This window comes from Acomys russatus, chromosome 9 (genome assembly GCF_903995435.1).
Source record: "Acomys russatus chromosome 9, mAcoRus1.1, whole genome shotgun sequence".
In the NCBI taxonomy this organism is placed as follows: domain Eukaryota; kingdom Metazoa; phylum Chordata; class Mammalia; order Rodentia; family Muridae; genus Acomys; species Acomys russatus.
Genome location: NC_067145.1, coordinates 25716976 through 25735288, shown reverse-complemented (window position 1 = coordinate 25735288; position 18313 = coordinate 25716976). Strand labels below are relative to the sequence as shown.

Below are 18313 nucleotides of genomic sequence, written 5' to 3'. Positions count from 1 at the left end.
TTGTTGGACAATGAGCCAATTAGCTCAGGTGCCAGTCAGAACTGGCTGGGGCAGCACTGTGCCTCTAGCATGTGGTAAGAGGGCAGGTACTTGAGGCCTAGGTACCTTTTTGGCTGGGGTGGCATAATTTGAGTCTGGGAGGTTAAAACCAGCCAGCGCAATTCCCTGTCCCAATGGATCCCATGAAAAACAGCACCGCTGGTTAGATCTAGAGCCTCGTGCCTTGTAGGTGCAGACCATGCATGGCTCTGCCCTCCACCTCCACCAGTTTGATGGTCACCTGCTGCTCAGTCTGGAACAAAATGCCAGTGCTTAGGGAAAGTCTAGGACACAGCAGGATGATGGCCACCTTACCATTTTCTGTTCAAGAAAAAAGCCTGCAAGATGGTTCAGGATGAAAGTCACCACCAAGTGCAGTGACCCAAGTTCGCAGACCCAGGAGGTAAAGCCATTGCCACAAATTCAACTCTGACCTCCACGAGTAGCACATACAGGTACAAAGTGCTTATTTAAAAGTAAAGCAACAAACTCATAAATTTAAATTTTCAGTTTATTAGATCGAATCAAGAATCTATGGGAACAGAATTTCAACACTGTTCACACTGCATACGTATGGCATTGAGCTTCAGGAAAGCCCATAAACATCTGGGAGGTTTAATCTACCTAGTTGGCAACTTGTGATTTTCCTGGCTTTGTATATTACTTTAAATGTTCAATTACCAGTATAAGGCCATATCTGAGAATCTAGCTGGTCCCTCAATGGCCCCAGATTCCCCTAATAATTATGCTATCATTTGTGTTCTATAGGTATTGAGCACTTATTTAGTTTCTATGTTTCAGAGGAATTTTAGGATTCCTATATTTTATGTAAAGTAAGAAGTCATGGTTAATTATTTCCAGGCAAATTTGGGTAACAGCTGTCTTGTGCTTAAGTGCTGCTAAATGTACTTGTTCAGCCACTCAATGAGATTCCTTCGAGCCTCCTCAATGTAGGGCTTGTCAGCAGGAGAGCAGTCTTCTCGCTTCCGGTGCACAAAGCCATGAGTTTGCCCAGAAAATGTTTTAACTTGGTAGTTGACTATGCAGTGTTCTTTCAGTTTCTGGGTCAGCACAGAAACCTAGTACAACAAAGTATAAAATTGTGAGGATGACATGACTTCTAACCCTTTGGTAGCATCTTCCATTCCTTTTGTTTTTGAAATAGGGTTGATACATGGCCTTGGCTGTCCTGAACTTGATATGTTGACCAGGCTGGCTTCCAGCTCTGCCTCCTAAGTGCTGGGATTGCGTCTTCTACTACCACACCCAGCTAGAGTCTTCTATTCACTGCAGTACATGTTCACGGGAGCCAATATCATGCTTTGCACAGAGAACAGGCTCCACAGCTACTGAATTGACTTGACAGTTCCCAGCTGCTGTGAGAAGTTGCAGAGCACATGATGATGCCATACAAGTTATAGAAGCTCCTGCATTCACACTGGGGCTAAGACCCAACAAATTCCTGTGAGTTAAAAATACTGTAGGTCGAGCAGTCCCTGATGATACATGCCTTTACCCAGCACATGGAGGCCAAGGAAGGTGGATCACTGTGAGTTTGAGGCCAGCCTTGTCTACAATGTGAGTCTAGGATTGCCAAGGCTACATGGAGAAACCCCATTTCAAAACAAAATACTGTAAGTCAAAAGTGGACAGGGATGGTGGTGCACATTTTTAACCCCAGCAATTAAGAGACAGGCAGGCAGATCTCTGTCTGGGGCCAGCACAATGAGACTTGTTTAGAGAAAGCCTCAGTGGTGGGGGACGTGTGTGAAGCCTGCTGGTTCAGTCCCCAACAGCATGGGTCAGGGTGAGCATTCAGTATAGCTGCTACTGACCATCCTGGCTTAGCAAAGCACATTGAGACAATCGCTGGTTTCCCTAATGACTGTAGGCTGATGGGGAAATGCACTTTGCCCCAGCTATCAATATTATGAGACTGTACACATGGGTGGCCAGGCCTGAAAACATCCAAATTTAAAGTTGGTCTGCTGTGTGTTACTACTGCACATAATGAAGCTAAAATAACCAAATGATCTTAAGTTGCCTGCTGAAAATCATTTATCTTACAAACGACTGCTTTTTTTTTCAAGGCAGAGTTTCTCTGTGTAGCTTTGGCTATCCTGGACTCGCTTTGTAGACCTTGAACTCACATCAGTCCGCCTGCCTCTGCCTCCCAAGTGCTGGGATCACAGGCATGCACCACCATGCCCGGTGAATACAAACGACTACTTATAACTAGACTTTTGTAATCACCTTCCTGAGTGTGGTAACTGCTGTGACATTCCTTCTCAGTGAACAGGCTGTGTCAGGAAAGCATCCTTCTTAGTAAAATTTTATCGTTGGAAAACAGTTAAAAGTAATAAATTAGTTCTTTGGTGCTTTCTCCAAAAATGTAAGTGGAAGGCTGCTCACTCACCTGCTCAAGTGGAATCACGGCATCATTTTCTGCAAAAATGAACAGTGTTGGGTTCTTTAGATTATAAACATCCTCAGCATCTCTGATAATGCCTGGAAAGAGTGGAGAGAGATTGACTTCTGCAGAAAGCTGCCTAGATTTGGTGTGATTTTACCAATCAACTGTTTGGTTAGAGACTTTATTTTCATGTGTGTGGGGAAGGGGCATATGCATGTGATCCTATGTCCACATAGGATCTGTATGTATGGAGGCCAGATGTCTATGTCAGATGTCTTAACTCCTCAGCTTATTTTTTGCCACAGGGTCTCATGGAACCTAGAGCTCAAAGATTTTTCTAGACTAGCTGGCCAGTGAGCCCGAGGAATCTTTCTGTCTCCACCTGCCCAGTGCTGGGGTGACAGATGTGAGCAACCCTCCCTCAGCAGATTTTGTTGGTCTTTGTTTTGTTTTGATTTAAAGATTTGTTTGTTTGTTTGTTTGTTTATTATATAGTGTTGTACGTACATGTACACCTGCACACCAGAAGAGGGCATCCGATCACATTATAGATGGTTGGGAGCCACCATGTGGTTGCTTGGAGTTGAACTCAGGACCTCTGGAAGAGCAGTCAGTGCTCTTAACCTCTGAGCCATCTCTCCAGCCCTTGTTTTGTTTTTTGAGACAGGATTTCTCTGTGTAGCCTTGACTGTCCTGGACTCAACTTTATAGACCAGGCTGGCCTCGAACTCACAGAGATCCACCTGCCTCTGTCTCCCAAGCGCTGAGATTAAAGTCATGCACCACCACTGCCAGGCCCTCAGCAGACTTTTATACAGATGCCAGGGATGTGAACTCAGATCTTCCTTGATAAGCAGCCAACACTTCACTGCCTTAACCATCTCCCCAGCCCTTAGTTTATTTTCGTTTTTAGCAATTCCATAGAAGCCTGGCCTATGAGATTCTGTAGACGTGCAACTTAGGAAGCCTGATCTTTCTACTCTGCACCTTGTTCAGCAGGAACCAGGCCAATAAACATGATGCCATGTGCTGCTCCATGTGTGAGGACAGAAATCTAAGAGATGGGCCCTCTTGAGATGGCTTCATACGTAATTCTTAACCACTGCTCTAAAAGTTTCTACACAGATCCACATGTTCAATGAACTAAACAGTTTTATTCATTACAACAATAGCCATTGGACCCCAAGACCCCAAGGATCAGTGTTTGCTCTGCAGGTTGTGTAAAATTCAGTGTTCATCCTTGTCTCGGCACACTAAACTAAAAGTTAATTAGTGCACAGTATTGCTCTGCCAGGCCCAAGACAACCCACTGTTGTCCTGTGTTTGCTTGGGAAAAAGCAAATCTATGTACTTTTGAAAGAATGGGGAGGAAAGGGCTAGTGAGATGGTTCACTTGCCACACAAGCCTAGGGACCTGAGTTTGATCCCAAAACCCACATAAAGTTTCCTCTGGCTTCCACACAGGCATTGTTGCGTGCAGGCCAACACACATACACGTGATCATGATTTTAAAAGACAAGAGGAAAAACAACTTTTTCCCTGCTTCCTGCCAGTGTGATAGCCAAGCTAATTAACACACAGCATTGAGGGTGGCAGTGCTCCCTGCCCAGTTGAAAAGCCACTCACATGCTGCCAGAAGGTGGTGCTAGACAGTCATGCACCCAGGAGTGCCTTTTAAGTCACTCACGGACACCCTTGGCCTGACAATTGGCTGCCCTCATACTAATGATGTATTGTGTTTGTTTTGTTGTGTGAGACTAGCCCTCATGTAGCTCGTGGGTCCAGAAAATTTCAGCCTCCTAACCACTGAGGTTACAAGTGTGTGTGCCATGCCTCGCTTTATTTCCTTTTGTGTACAGATACAATTTTTTTCTTCATTCTAATAGAAGATGAACTGCTATATCAAAGAGTTCAATTGTCAGATAAGAACAACTGTGCGTGGTTAACTTTGAAATAGCACTCAACTTTCTTGTAATTGTTTTTGATGTATTTTAGTCTAGATGCTTTATATATGTTCAAGTGTGTTGTTTCTATCAACAGATTTTGGGTTGGGTTTTTGTTTTGTTTTGGTTTGGCTTTTTATTTTTCGAGACAGGGTTTTTCTGTGTAGTCTTGGCTGTCCTGAACTCACTTTGTAGACCAGGCTAGCCTCGAACTCACAGCCTCCCAAGTGCAGGGATTAAAGGCATGCGCTGCCGCCACCCATCCAGATAAAGGGTTTGTTCTCAGGGTTAAAATGACTTGGATTTTTTGTTATGTTTTTCTGTTGGGTTTTTTGTTTGTTTGGGGTTGGTTTTGGGGGGGTTGTTTTGGTTTTGTTTTGTTTTCTTTTCTTTTTCCTGTTTTGGTTTTGTTTTGGGCTAAAATGTAATCGTTGAGGCTGAAGAATTGGGCATCCAAAGAACCCAGATTTAGTTCCAAGCACTCAGATGGTGGCTCACATAACTATAGAGGGAATCTGATAACCTCTTCTGGCCTCTGTAGACACCAGGCACACTCTTGGTGCATAGATACACATGCAGACAACATACCCATATACTTTTTAATCTGCTAATATAAAAAAGCTAAAGTTGCTGTTTGTGCTTTGAAGTTTACTTTGCTTTTGTGTGAGTGTGTGTGAGGGGGGGTAGGATTTGCTCGTGCACAGGTGCAGGTCAGAAAACAACCTTGGATGTGTTCCTGGGGAGCCTTTCCACCTAGATTTTTGAGACAAGTAGGTTTGGCAAAGGCCTAGTAAGCCAAAAATATCACCTGTCTACCTCCCTCTACATGGGTTCTGGGGACCAAATTCAGAATCTCATGCTTGCAAGACAAGAACTATACTGATGGAGCCATCTCCCCAGCTCTATTTTCAGATTCTGAAAACCATGCTAAGCTAGTTTATCTCATGCCATCAGGTTTTGTATTGCAGCATGTGGGAAAGGCCTGTCACTCAACCATCCTCCTACTTAAACTGAGTAAAATGCCCTGGGCACTTACCATAGACAGACACCCCCGCACTGACTTCTGGGTATGTCATCATCACTTGGTGCACAACACCACCCCCCCAGCAGAAGCCTACAATGCCAATCTTCTGGGCATGACACTGTTGTTTCAGGTACCTCAAGACAGCATCGACCTCCCTAGAACAGAAAGAAAGGGCATTGGAAACAGGGCTGTTTTGTGAACCCTCAAGGTTGCTGGTAACCAGAATGTCTCAGTGAATAGTACTTGAAGTTTTTTGTTTTTAAGATCTATCTATATTATGTATACAGTGCTCTACCTACATGTGCACCTGCAGGCCAGAAGAGGGCATCAAATCACATTATAGATGGTAGGGAGCCACCATGTGGTGGCTGGGAATTGAATTCAGGACCTCTGGAAGAGCAGCCAGTGCTCTTAACCTCTGAGCCATCTCTCCAGCCCCTACTTGAAGTTTTTGATCAGTGGTGAGAACCAGAATTCCTAGAAAGACTCTTGACTGCAAGGCTGACCTTTCCCTCCTGTGTTGGCTCTAACACCTGTAATTAGCAGGTAAGCCTGAACCTAATGTCCTGATAAACAGATTTTAAAAACCATTGGAATGTATCAACAAGGCCCTATTCTCTACCAATCAAAGGATGTTATCAGATAGCATCTGGGTCCTATAGCTGAGACTTTTCAGCTATGCTATAATTGCCTACTTAATGTCTCCACCAGTGTCTTGATTTAAAATCTTTATTCTGTTACTTCACAGCACTGCTTCCATGGTGTGATGTGGAATTTGAGGTAAACTAAGGCTCTGGCTCATACCTGGCCAATCAGAGAAGAGCAATCTCCTGGTCAGAAAGAGGGTTTTCAGGGTGGACTGCAGAGCCAGTGAGGGTGGGGTGGGTGATGCTCTCTCCAAGTTGCTGGGCAAGGGGCTTTGGAAATGGGCTGTCTCTGAGAGGAGAGCTTTCCTGAGGATGAAGCCAGCACAGGAAGTGAGGCTGAGCAGCGATGGATGAATGAGAGCACTGATAATGTTCGTGCTATGGGCCAATTCCTACTTGAATACCCAACGACTTTCTTTGGTTCTACAAACCAATAGCTCTTTTAACTGCTGGTCTACTGGGATAGGTGTTCTGTCACTTGCAAACAAGCACCTAGGTGGACATAGGACTTTGAACTCATCGCTTTGGGAGGTGAGGAGCTATGATTGCTAGGGCAGTGTGACAAAGAGTACATGTCAGCCTCCATCCTCAGCCCACATAGTGTGCTGGGGCAAAACTCTCCTAGCCTGCTGTTGGAAGGACTTTGTCTAGGGCCAAGGGGAGGGAGGGAGGGAAGGAGGTAGTAAAGCTCAGCTCCTCTGTCCCCTCCTTGGGCTACATCAAATACAAAACTAAGCCTGTTGATAACTTACCGATTGACTTTTCTGGCATTTCTTGATTTCAACCACTCAGGAAAGGTGGACCAGTCACCAGCTGGGTCCCATGGCTCTTGCCCCACAAAGAAGTCTGGGACAATAGTTCTGTAAAAATATGAGCTTGTATCAACCTTTGAGTCACCTGGACTCAATGTCCAGGCTTATTAACTGCCTTGGTAGGTTGCCAATTCTAGGCAGAGGGAGGGAAGAGCCTGGGCCATGAAGGCCACCCTTAATTGCAGCAGAGGTCATCTGGAGCACAGACTGCTTCAGATTCTGCTCTGGCAAGTGAAAAGGCAGTCATCAGGGACACGTCTCAAGAGTTATTCCAGTGCAGAAGGGAACCCTGGACCGTGGGCAAGGGCTGTGAGCCCACAAAGGTCCTTCCTGCCTCTGAGGAGTTAGCTGTTCCTCGAAGCCAGTCGAGGACTTTCCTGGCCATGAGCACTGGCTTTGGTGGAAGGGTATCCCTGAGGAATCTAAGGGCACACTAATCATTGGGATCAAGAAGTGCTTCCTAGCCTCCACACAGGCTGCCAAACAGCTTCCTGCCCCAAGAGTAAGGTCCACAGCAGGTTCTAGAACACGCCACAGAAAGGTAAAGTGAAAACTAGCACCCAGGATTGTCCTCTGACCTCTAAATGCTTACCATGGTGAACATGAACCCTCAATCATACGTGTGTGTATACATATATATGTATATAGCTGTACACGCACACATCATATAAAGGATCAAATGGTAGATTAAGCAGCCATAAGCAACTCACACAGTTGGAAATCGTGGCTATTACTAATCTAGTGCTTGGGAGGACAGAGGTCTGGTTGCACGTTGGGGCAGGAGGAAATAAGGTGGCTTTGCATGCACAGAGTAAGGATCTCAGGAGCAAACTGAGGGTCGTCATGAGGGAGTCGCCATGAAGACAGATGGAGCAGGAGCAGCTAGGGTAAGGCTAAGATGGCAGATAACAGGCCACATGGCTGAGAAGTAGGCCAGTGTCAGAAGCAGTTTTAATTTAGATTGAGCTAACGAAATCTGCCCAGCTATGGTGCCTAAAGCTGTTGATAATAACTAGAAAAGTCTGTGTTGTGATTTGGGAGCTAAAGCAGGCATATAAAAGCCTGTATTAATTTTTAGGCCAGTCCCTGCACGGGATCCTTCATGGGGAGAGGACCCACTGTCCAGCATGTCTGTAGGGTCAGGTAGCCTGGAGCTGAAGAGGGGGCAGATTCTGTTAGGAAGAGTTGGCTCCAAAAGCTGGGTGTTAAATTTCAAAGAACAGTTCCCACTTCCCAGCACTGATCACTGAGATAAATGGCTAAAGTAAATGAGAATTAACTCGGACTGTGTTAGGTTTTTGGTGTTGTCTTTCTGAAGGGAACAAAATGGACCAGAGATTGACATGAATTTAAGCTAAGAGCAGAACTTCATACGTACGTGTATCCATTTCCGGCAATCATGTCAGCCATATACCTGGTGTTTGGCAGCTGCCAGCCAAATATATCCTGAACGACAATCACAGCTTTGCCAGCATCCACAGGGGACCGGGTGACATATGCTTTGATGTGCTCAACCTGAACTTCCTGGCCCATGCCACCATACTCTAGCTTGTGACCAATGTCACATGGGCAAGGGTTAGCTTCATTAGCCATTGGGATCTTGATGTCAGGCTACAGAGGGAATGAAATATTCATTACATGCTGAATGCTACAGATCTACTAAAGATAATCTATACTAAAAAAAAAAGGGGGGGGGCAAAACTATCAAGAGTACTGGGAGAAATCTGTCTATGACATTTATTCTAAAGTAATAGCACAGTGGTGTCGTGGCTGATGACTGTGATTGTGATTGGACTAAGAGACACCTAGGGATTTAGTGAACCTGTTGTTTCCAGAGACAATTAGATCATGGATGATAGACACTTAGGAGCTGTTCAGTGGATTAGTCCCTTGACAGTTTTGTATCAGGAGATAGACAAGCAGCGCTTTCATGAAGCACTGGCAAGGACAGTTTTTTCAAAAAGATGTGAACAAACTTTCCATATAGTAACTTTGGTGTAAATATCAACAAATGCTTTATGTAAATGTTGTAAGTGTGATTTTAAAAGTCAAACTGGAAACATAGTCCAATTACTGTGACACTCATCTAGTATGCCCGAAGCCTGGACTTAGATCTAGCACTTCATAAACCAGGGGTGGTGGTGCATACCTGTAAAACCAACGAAGTCAGCCAAGCATAGGGGCTGAGGACTCCACTTAGATTGAGCTATGCACTTCTAATAGCAAGGCTAGCAGCCTAGAAATGGGACCTGCACATACTGTGCACCCTTACCCTCTCAGAGCAATGCAACCCATTACCACCTAGGATTTCCACTGGCATCAAGCTCCATGCACAACCTCTCAGAATAACAGATTAAGTTTCTCCTGTCCTTAACAATCACCAAACTTGGGGCTGGAGAGATGGCTCAGAGGTAAAGAGCACAGACTGCTCTTCCAAAGGACCTGGGTTCAATTCCCAGCACCTACGTGGCAGCTCACAATTGTCTGTAACTCCAAGATCTGACACCCTCATACAGACATACATGCATGCAAAACATCAATGCACATACAATAAAAATAATTATATTTTTTTTAAAAAAATCACCAAACTTAGATTCTATTCAGTCATGCCCCAGTTGCATTACAAGAGGGAATGATCTGGTTTCAACTGGATTTGGGGGTATTTGCAGCAAAGCAACATGTATCCTCTAAGTGACCTTTTAGAAAAGATACTCTATTGTCATGTTGTGCCTATTCTCAATTGAACATACATGTGATTAAAATCAGGTGTACTATGGGTCTGGACTTGCATAATAAAGAAAAGACTATATAACTTAATAGAAAACCACTTTAAAAAAAAAAAAAAAGCTAGGGATAGTTACACAGACCTTTAATCCCAGCACCTAGGAGGCAGATGCAGGAGGACCTCTGAAAGTTCAGGGCCAGCCTGGTATATGTAGTTCCAGAACAGCCAGGGCTACATACAAAACACAAGATGGAAAACCACCCAAACCATCCCCCTATTAACCAAACTCCACAAAAAGAGGGCATGATCGGGATCCCTTAGGTCCTTTCTCAGCCCTATGACCTGCTGTCACTCTTGATGGTGAATCTGACCCATTCTGTTGCTTTGTTTTAAATAACATTCCCTTGATACTCGGAAATTGTGTGAACCTGTATTTCAATTCCTTGAATAAGAGACAGCCTGAAAAATAACAGAGCTTGACCAGTTACCCTGGTTGGCAATTCACCTGTCATTTGGGAGATGATAGAGGCAAGGCATGAGAAGTTTAAGGTTATCCCCAGCTACATAGCAAATTTGAGGACATCCTGGACTACATGAGAGAGACCCTGTCTCAAAACTAAATAGGAGAGGATCAGAAGAAAAACTCAAGAGGTTTGGAGTCAGTGACAATGGCAAGAGTACATTTAAGGTCTTCAATCTGCACTGACTGCGCATACCCAGGAGTGCAAAGTGAAATGAGTGCAGCCTCAGGAATCCAGGAAGAACAGAACAGACCTCCTGTCCATCCTCCAAAGCTGCAGCAGCAAAATACAACAGCTCAAAAGTAACTGCATGCTCCTGCAGAATCCAGGATGGAGAAGCCCACAGTCAAAGTGACAACGGCTGTGCCTTCTGCAGCAGGCACTCTCTCTGACCCACAGATGTCACCTCCTCCCTGTGTCCTCATATGGTAGTCGGACAGACAGTTCTCTGCCATCCTAAGAGGAGCTGGACCCTTGTGACCTTTTCCCCTCCCACAGGCCCCACCTCCTGATAGTACTGTCTTCGGGATTACGTTTCTCTGTAATTGTTCTGGAAGCACATGTACATTCAGATCTGACAAATCCTTCAAAGAGATGAACAATAGAAGAAACCAAAGACACTAAATTCTGACTCTGAAGAGTTCTAAACCAGGCTAATATACAGCCAAGATGGGACACAGACAGACAGATCAATAAGCACAGTAGGAAAGCATGGGGCACAGAGGGGAGCAGGGGGTGAGGAAAACAAAATTAACATTTTAAAAATCTTTAAAAGCTGTCCAGCACATGAAAAATGTTACCCACAGGTGTCTTCTGCCCTCCATGTATGCATACACATGTGCACATGTGCTCCACACACATGCACAAAGAAATAAAGTAAAACATAAAACATCTAAAATTAGTAACATAAGGCATCTGAAAATAGTGGTGAAATTCCATGGAACCAAGGAGGGGGAAAAAACAGGAGAGAGATGAGGGTGACAGCCCAGCCTTTAATCCCAGCACTCAGGAGGCAACGGCAAGTAGATCTCTGTGAGTTTGAGGCCAGCCTGATCTACACAGTGAGTTCCAGGAGACAGCTAGGGCTCTTACACAGAGGAACCCTGTCTCAGAAAGCAAACAAGCAAATAAACAAACAAACAAAACACACAGGGGGTGGGGACTATATCACAAGATTGGCTGTGCTTCATTCATTCATAGAACTAAGGACTAAGATCAGATGGGGGTGAACTTAAACCAGGAGGGAGCTATCCTCACACCCCAGGCCTTGTTTTTCTAGCAGGGTCCTGGAGTTGGGTGCAGGTGTCAGGTGGGCAGAAAGGCACAGCAGGGTTCTGTTAGGTCATCCCAAGACATGGTTGATCCACGTGGGAAGGACATGCTGGCCAAGGAAGGAACAAGAGAAGCCACACAGAGTGGCCCAGCTGAGAAAACAAGTCACACAGAGCCCCCTCAGCACAGCAAAGACAATACTCCAAGACTTTTGAGTCCAAGTGGAGAGTGCAGAATTAGTCTGTTCCATACACATGCCTTTAACCTTCTGGACCATAATGAGATTTCTTAAATGAGACTCAAATCATAACATCAAGGGAAAGATTAGTAAATTCCATTTTACTTTAACCAACTGCTTTGGTTTGGTTTGGTTTGGTTTGGTTTGGTTTGGTTTTGGTTTTTCAAGACACAGTTTCTCTGTGTATCCTTGGCTGTCCTAGACTCATTATGTAGACCAGGCTGGCCTCAAATTCACAGTAATATGCCTGCCTCTGCCTCCCAAACTTTAACCAACTGTTAAGGAAAGAAAACAAAGTCAAGACTGGAGAGATGGCTCCACTCTGCAGCTAAAAGCACTTACTGTTCTTGCAGAGGACCTGGGTTCAGTCCCCAGAACTCACATTAGGTAGCCTCCAACTCCAGTTCCAGGGAATCTGAAGCCCTCTGACCTTTGGGACACCAACATGCATACAGTGCACATGAACTTACACAGGTACACACACAAATATAATGAATAATTTTTTAAAGAATAAAAGCCAGGGGTGGTGGTACACACCTTTTATCCCAGCACTCAGGAGGCAGGAGGGTCTCTGAATTTGAGGGCAGCCTGGTCTACACAGTGAGTCCAGGACAGCCAGGGCTGCACAGAAAAAAAAAGGGGGGGAGGGGGAGAGAGGGAGAGGGGAAGAGGGAGATGTAGAGATCTGTTATTATAATGGGTGAGCGAGAGTGGCTATGTTGCAGAGTCCTCTCTTTCATAGACAAATGACATTTGGGACTTGTTACCCAGTGTAGTGGGGTGAGGCTTCAGTGAGTTCAAGGATGGCCTAGTCTTTCTACTTAGATAGCTGGAGTTTGTTCACTAGTTTTTAAACATTCAGTATAAAGAAGACACTAAAGTTACCAAGTAATAATTACAATGAATAATAAGATTAAAAGGCAAAGGGTATGGTAAGCACACACATTTAATTCCAGCACTCAGGTGGCACAAACCAGCAGATCTCTTGAGTTTAAGGACATAGCAAGTCCCAGGCCATCCTGAGCTATATAGTAAGATGTTGTCTTTAAAAAAAGGAAGAAGAGCCAGGCGTGGTGGCGTATGCCTTTAATCCCAGCACTTGGGAAGCAGAGGCTGGTGGATCGCTGTGAGTTGGAGGCCAGCCTGGTCTACAAATCAAGTCCAGGACAGCCAAGGCTACACAGAGAAACCCTGTGTATGTCCTGGAAAAAGTCACAGGGATGAGTGCACACTACCACACATTAGTGAAGAAACAGCATTCTTGATGGCACTATGGTAACAACAATTTGACACAATGTTACTACATACCAAAAAGAAAAGGTTGTTTGTTTGTTTGTGAGCTACATAATGAGATCCTGTCTCAGAAGAGGGAGAGGGAGGGAAGGTAATATGTATCAATATTGGGCTATGTATCAGTGGTTCCCAACCTTCGAAATGCTGCGACCCTTTAATACAGTTCTTCATGTTGTAAACCTCCAACCATATAAATTATTTTGTTGCTACTTCATAACTGTAATTTTGCTACTGTTATGAACTGTAATGTAAGTATATGATAAGCAGGTATCTGATATGCCATCTTAAAGGAGTCTTGATCCACAGGTTGAAACCTCTGGGCTATATGTTGGGCTGATAAAGTGAGTAGATGTTACATAATTTACTACATTCTACTGAATATTCTCAGTGTTTCCAATTCACAGAGGAAAAGTGAGAGTTTTAGGAGGAAAAAAATTAAGACGTGATTCAGTTGAGCAAGATGAGTAATTTCCTTGGCTTGTTTTTATGAGATCAGCATCAAGACCCATGCCCAGTGCACTGTGCTGAGAAGTGATTCCAAGGCCAGACATGGGCTGCACACCTGTTAGAACAGCATTCTGCAGTCTCGATGCAGGATGTGTTGGCTAGTTTTCCGTCAACTTGACACAAGCCCAAGTTATCTGGGAGGAGGAAACCTCAGCTGAGAAAAGGCCTCCATCAGATTGGCTTGTAGGCAAGTCTGTAGGGCTATCTCTGGGCAGGTGTACTGGCTGGTTTTGTGTCAACAACACAAGCTAGAGTCATCAGAGAGGTAAGAGCCTCAGTTGAGAAAATGCCTCCATTTTCTCAATCACTGTAGGAGGGCCCAGCCTACTGTGGATGGTGCTATCCCTGGGCTGATGGCCCTGGGTTCTATAGGAAAGGAGACCAATAGGCAGCACTCTTCCATCGTCTCTACATCAGCTCCTGCCTCCAGGATCCTACCCTGAGTTTTGGTCGCGGTGTTTTGTTGGCATGAGAAACCCCAAGACAACAGGAATCCTGGGCTGTAAGAGAAAGCTGATCTTCCACTCATATGCTTCTGTTGTGGGTCTGCAGGCTGCTTCTGAGCTCTCCTCTGCTTCCGCCTTCCACGGAAGCAGGGGGCTGAGCTTAGGCCCTCCCAGATGTCCAGTGTGTGCTGCCTTTCCTTTAAGTCTTGAGTTCCCATTCTTAGGTCTAATGTTTCCCCTTGACCCCACATCCCTATGAAAATGTCTTAGAAAAACCTGACCAGCCTGCTTTGCCCCATGTATTGGCTGAAGTGAGCAGATTTGAGATGGCCTCTGCAAGAACTAGGGTCAGGCAAAGTCCTTGTACCCTGCTCTGGGCACAGAAGGTAAGTGAATCTTCCAAAAAAGAAAAAAAGGAAGCAAGCCAGCAGGCTGAGCAAGGCCAGGGGAGCAAGCCAAACAGCATTCCTCCATGGCTTCTGCTCCAGTTCCTGCTTCCAGGTTCCTAGCATGAGTTCCTGCTTTGACGCCCATCAGCAACGGGCTGTGATGTGGACGGATAAGCCAAATAAACCCTTTGTTCTTCATCTAGCTTTTGTTCATGGTGTTCTACCTCAGCAACTAAGACAAGGATTACATGTTGGCTTGGAAGCCAGCCTGGGTGAGAGACAGTGAGAGAGAGAGACCTACCTAACTCAAAACAAAAGAAGAAACAGAACTGATCCCAGAAACTTCTCTCTTACCTGCACTCTGCTGTGAGGACCCAAGGGAGTCTAGTCTCTCCCAAGCCGCTGGCAACAGGCTCTTCTGACTTGAGCTCCAATTACAAAAGGAATTTGTAGACCCAGGAGAGCCAAGTTTTTTCTCCCACAGAGTGGGGTAGAGCCAACACAGGCCCCAGCACACCACATGTGAAAGACTGGAGTCCTGCCCAGCTCTTTTCACACAGTCTCAACTGCTGAGGCCAGCCTATAAAGCAGGGGCCAAGTATACCCTGGACAGGACAGGGAGCTTCTACCCATGGACTAGCCCGTGGGGGTCCAGGCTAAGAACCGGGAGCACATGCTTGACCCTTGGCAGCCCCTGTTTTCTGGGTCTGCCTTCAGGATTTTTGCTTTTCCTCATAACTCATTTTTTAAAAGACAAGTTTCAGGGTAAAGCAAAGGCCTCACTCCCACGCAGATGTAAAAATGATCAGCCGGCCCCAATGGCTAAGTCTCAAGGATCAAATGATCTCGGTGGGGACAAACTGTGACACTCCAGCTTCTGAGCTCCAGGGTAGAACAAAGCACTTCTCAGTGTTACTAACGCAATCAAACACACGGTGATGCTTGCAATTAGGTTAAGCAGATACAGTAGAGTGAGAAAACGCCCCTCGTGTTACATTCGGTTCTCTTCTGCCATGTGAAAAGAGCTAAGGATATTTCTCCCAGGCTTTTGCCTTTCCCACAAAGCTAATGTAGACACACCAGGGCATTTCTTTTATGTCCTTGTTTTCGGATGCATTCACTTGTGTTAGTTTATGCAATCCTTTCTAGAAGGCCACCTTGTGAGAACACTCTGCCCTCTGCCTGCCATCTCCACAGTTCACAGTAAGTTCACACCTGGGGTGATAGGAGAGAAAGGGAGAGATGCCCTAACTGGCTGGAGTGCACACCCTCAAGAAGGTGAGATATGGAGTTCACGCAGATACAAACTTTCTTCTCCATGGAAGAAGGAAGATTAGTGGTAACAGGCAGGGCATCGTCTGGAAATCTGTCAGCCTACCAGTGACCCATGACCTACAAAGAATTGCAAAATGACTCAGATACATGGAATAGGGCTGGACTCCAAGATCCAGTCTAGAAGTGAGGTACGGAGGAAGGGCGCTCTGGCAGAAGAGTGGTTTCCTCTGCGCATTACTGGGTCCGTCACAGGAGTGGCAGGGCTCTGGTCCTCCTGTATCGGGGCAGGCTCACTAGCTGTGTCTTTTAGGCTACACCCTTAGAGCGGGTTTTGGTCCCCTCCAGAAGCCAGGGAACACACGTCTGTCCCCCTATGGAGGACATCCTGATGATAGTGCCTCCCAGGGCTCCAATGGCTACCAGCAGAAAGGGCTGGCTTCCTCATAAACATTCATGGGAGACACTGCGAATGTATAAACCACAGGCTTTCTCCTGTAGCAGGACATTTGTCGCCTCTATAGAACTGCCTCCCACAGGCAAATCCCTCTGTAAATACAAGGCAAAGGGCAGGGTGGGTTGGTGCTATCCCTCAGCTGGTGCAGTGCTTGTCTGGCAAGCATGAAGCCCTGGGTTCAATCACCAGAGCCCCCAAATACAGCATGGTGGCACAAACCCATAGTCAGAGCACTAAGGAGATAGACAGTGAGACATTCAGGGTTATCCTTGGCTTCATTGGGAGCTTGAGGACCCAAGGGAGTCTAGTCTCTCCCAAGCCGCTGGCAACAGGCTCTTCTGACTTGAGCTCCAATTACAAAAGGAATTTGTAGACCCAGGAGAGCCAAGTTTTTTCTCGCACAGAGTCGGGTAGAGCCAACACAGGCCCCAGCACACCACATGTGCTGACCCTTTCTTTAAAAATAAAAACAAAACTCCAAGAAGATTCCTATTAGTGCTGGGCGATGGTGGTGCACACCTTTAATTCCAGCGCTCAGGAGGCAAAGGCAGGCGGATAGATGTGAGTTTGACGCCAATCTGGTCTACAAAGGGAGTTCAGGACAGCCAAGGCTACACAGAGAAGCTCTGTCTTGAAAAACAGAAGAAGAAGAGGAGGAGGATGAGAAGAAGAATCCTATTGTAGGTTTGATGTGCAAATTTCAAGGTTTCTTTCCTGCCCTTGAAGGGCTCCCTCACCCTCTACAAGGGCTCCCTAACCCCCTACAAGGCTTTCCTGTGTCTCCTCTCTCACAGGCCTTCCTTTACTGGATATAAGCTTATACTTTCTGACTTCTTTCTCGACCTCTGTCATGCCTAACACCAAACCTCTGCTGTGTTTACACCCAGAGAAACGTCCACCGTTTGTGGAAAACAGTCTTTTAGTAGCAGAATTCAATATCACTCCCCGACTCTCCCTGCCCCCCAGCCCCCGGAAGTCAGACACGGTAATGCGGTGTGTCGGAGTGTGGGCTTCTTGATTTCATGCTGCAAATAAGGATCTGTGTAGCTCAGACGCCAGATCACACAGTGAAGCTGTCTAAAAGGAACGGAGCAAAAAGCTCAACGAGCTCCAGGCACAAATGACTGTAGCAGGAAGTACCTACAAATAGGAATCATAGATGGGGTTCAGGGTGCAAGGGCATGTTGGGCCTGGTACAAAGTCGGTGTGTAACAGGGAGGAGCTGGCAGTTGGCCACGGTAAAGGTTGCAGAAACTTCACTGGCCTGGACTTTGAGTCCTGCCCTGGGGAAGGCAGAGCTGAGGCCTAGCCTTGGGTGACTCTGCTGTCCAAGTACTGAGTTTTCCTTAACACGTGTGCAGTTTGCATAAGGTCCATGGTTTGGATAGCATTAGCTAGAAACCGAAGCCAAGGAAGCACACAGTGGCCTCTTTAAACGTGTCAATCACAGCCCTGCCTCTGGCCCGTTCTCTCTGCTGCAGGCCCAGCAGGCAGTCCCTGTTGTGTGCCTAGGGCTTCTTTCTGACTACCTTGTTTTAAACGGGCTCTGAAAACAACAGGTGGCCTCTCTGTCAGCAAGTGGATATAAACTGCATCATGGGCCAGACCCAGTGGCCATGGAGTGTGAAACCCGCACTGTCTGTCTTGGCAGGACTGACCTACCATCTAGGATGTCGTACTCTTAAATGACATGCACCCAGGACTGCTGCCAGACGTGGGTACTGACTCTTATGCAAATATACTCAGCTTGTTCATGGTTACACACACACACACACACACACACACACACACACACACACGATACAATCAAAATGCCCAGCCTAAAAATAGTATTTAAGGGGAGGGAAGAAGGGTTGTTCTTGGGAACTTGGGTTTGTCTACAAGCTCTCAGCTGTTTTAAAAGCCAACATCTGAACACCTGCAGAAAAATATACTCAGAGGTAAAGGGTGGCTACCTAGGACTGGCTCGGGTTGTGGTCCTTGCCTTTTTACCAGGACGATAATATACGGTCATTAAAGTTCATTTTGGAAAATGGACTTGGAAGTGCCTGACATCTACACGAGCAAAATGTCCTTTGCTTTCATGCAAACCCACGTGCAAGGTCCCGCAGATTCGTCTGTCCCCAGCGACCTGCACCTACCTTGTCTAGTGGTGAAGAGCGAGACAGCCTACCTTGTCTGGTGGTGAAGAGAGAGACAGCAGGAGGCAGACGCCCTCAAGTTGACCGGGTTGGGAGGAACGCGAAGGAGGGAGGAGCCTCGGTCTGCACGGGAAGTGGACGCTGTGACGGTAGCCGGGTGACCCGCATTCTTGG

The 18313-nt window shown here is 46.1% G+C and overlaps 1 protein-coding gene across 1 annotated transcript; it reads right to left on the bottom strand.

Moving 5' to 3' along the window:
- Positions 1–582: 582 nt before the first annotated feature.
- Positions 583–18313, bottom strand: Cmbl (carboxymethylenebutenolidase homolog). Its single transcript, XM_051151029.1, has 6 exons — positions 18172–18313; positions 8257–8489; positions 6819–6926; positions 5432–5574; positions 2456–2547; positions 583–1118 (listed from the first exon to the last, which is right to left on the bottom strand). The coding sequence occupies exons 2-6, from the start codon at positions 8469–8471 to the stop codon at positions 939–941; spliced, it is 738 nt and encodes a 245-aa protein (XP_051006986.1). The 5' UTR covers positions 8472–8489; positions 18172–18313; the 3' UTR covers positions 583–938.

Excerpts from the sequence above, each read along its gene's own strand:
- Cmbl (XM_051151029.1), bottom strand. The coding sequence starts at position 8,471 with ATGGCTAATGAAGCTAACCCTTGCCCATGTGACATTGGTCACAAGCTA. Across the intron at positions 5,575-6,818 it reads AATGCCAGAAAAGTCAATCG|GGAGGTCGATGCTGTCTTGA; the intron begins GTAAGTTATCAA and ends TTTCTGTTCTAG. Across the intron at positions 1,119-2,455 it reads CCGTGATTCCACTTGAGCAG|GTTTCTGTGCTGACCCAGAA; the intron begins GTGAGTGAGCAG and ends TTGTTGTACTAG.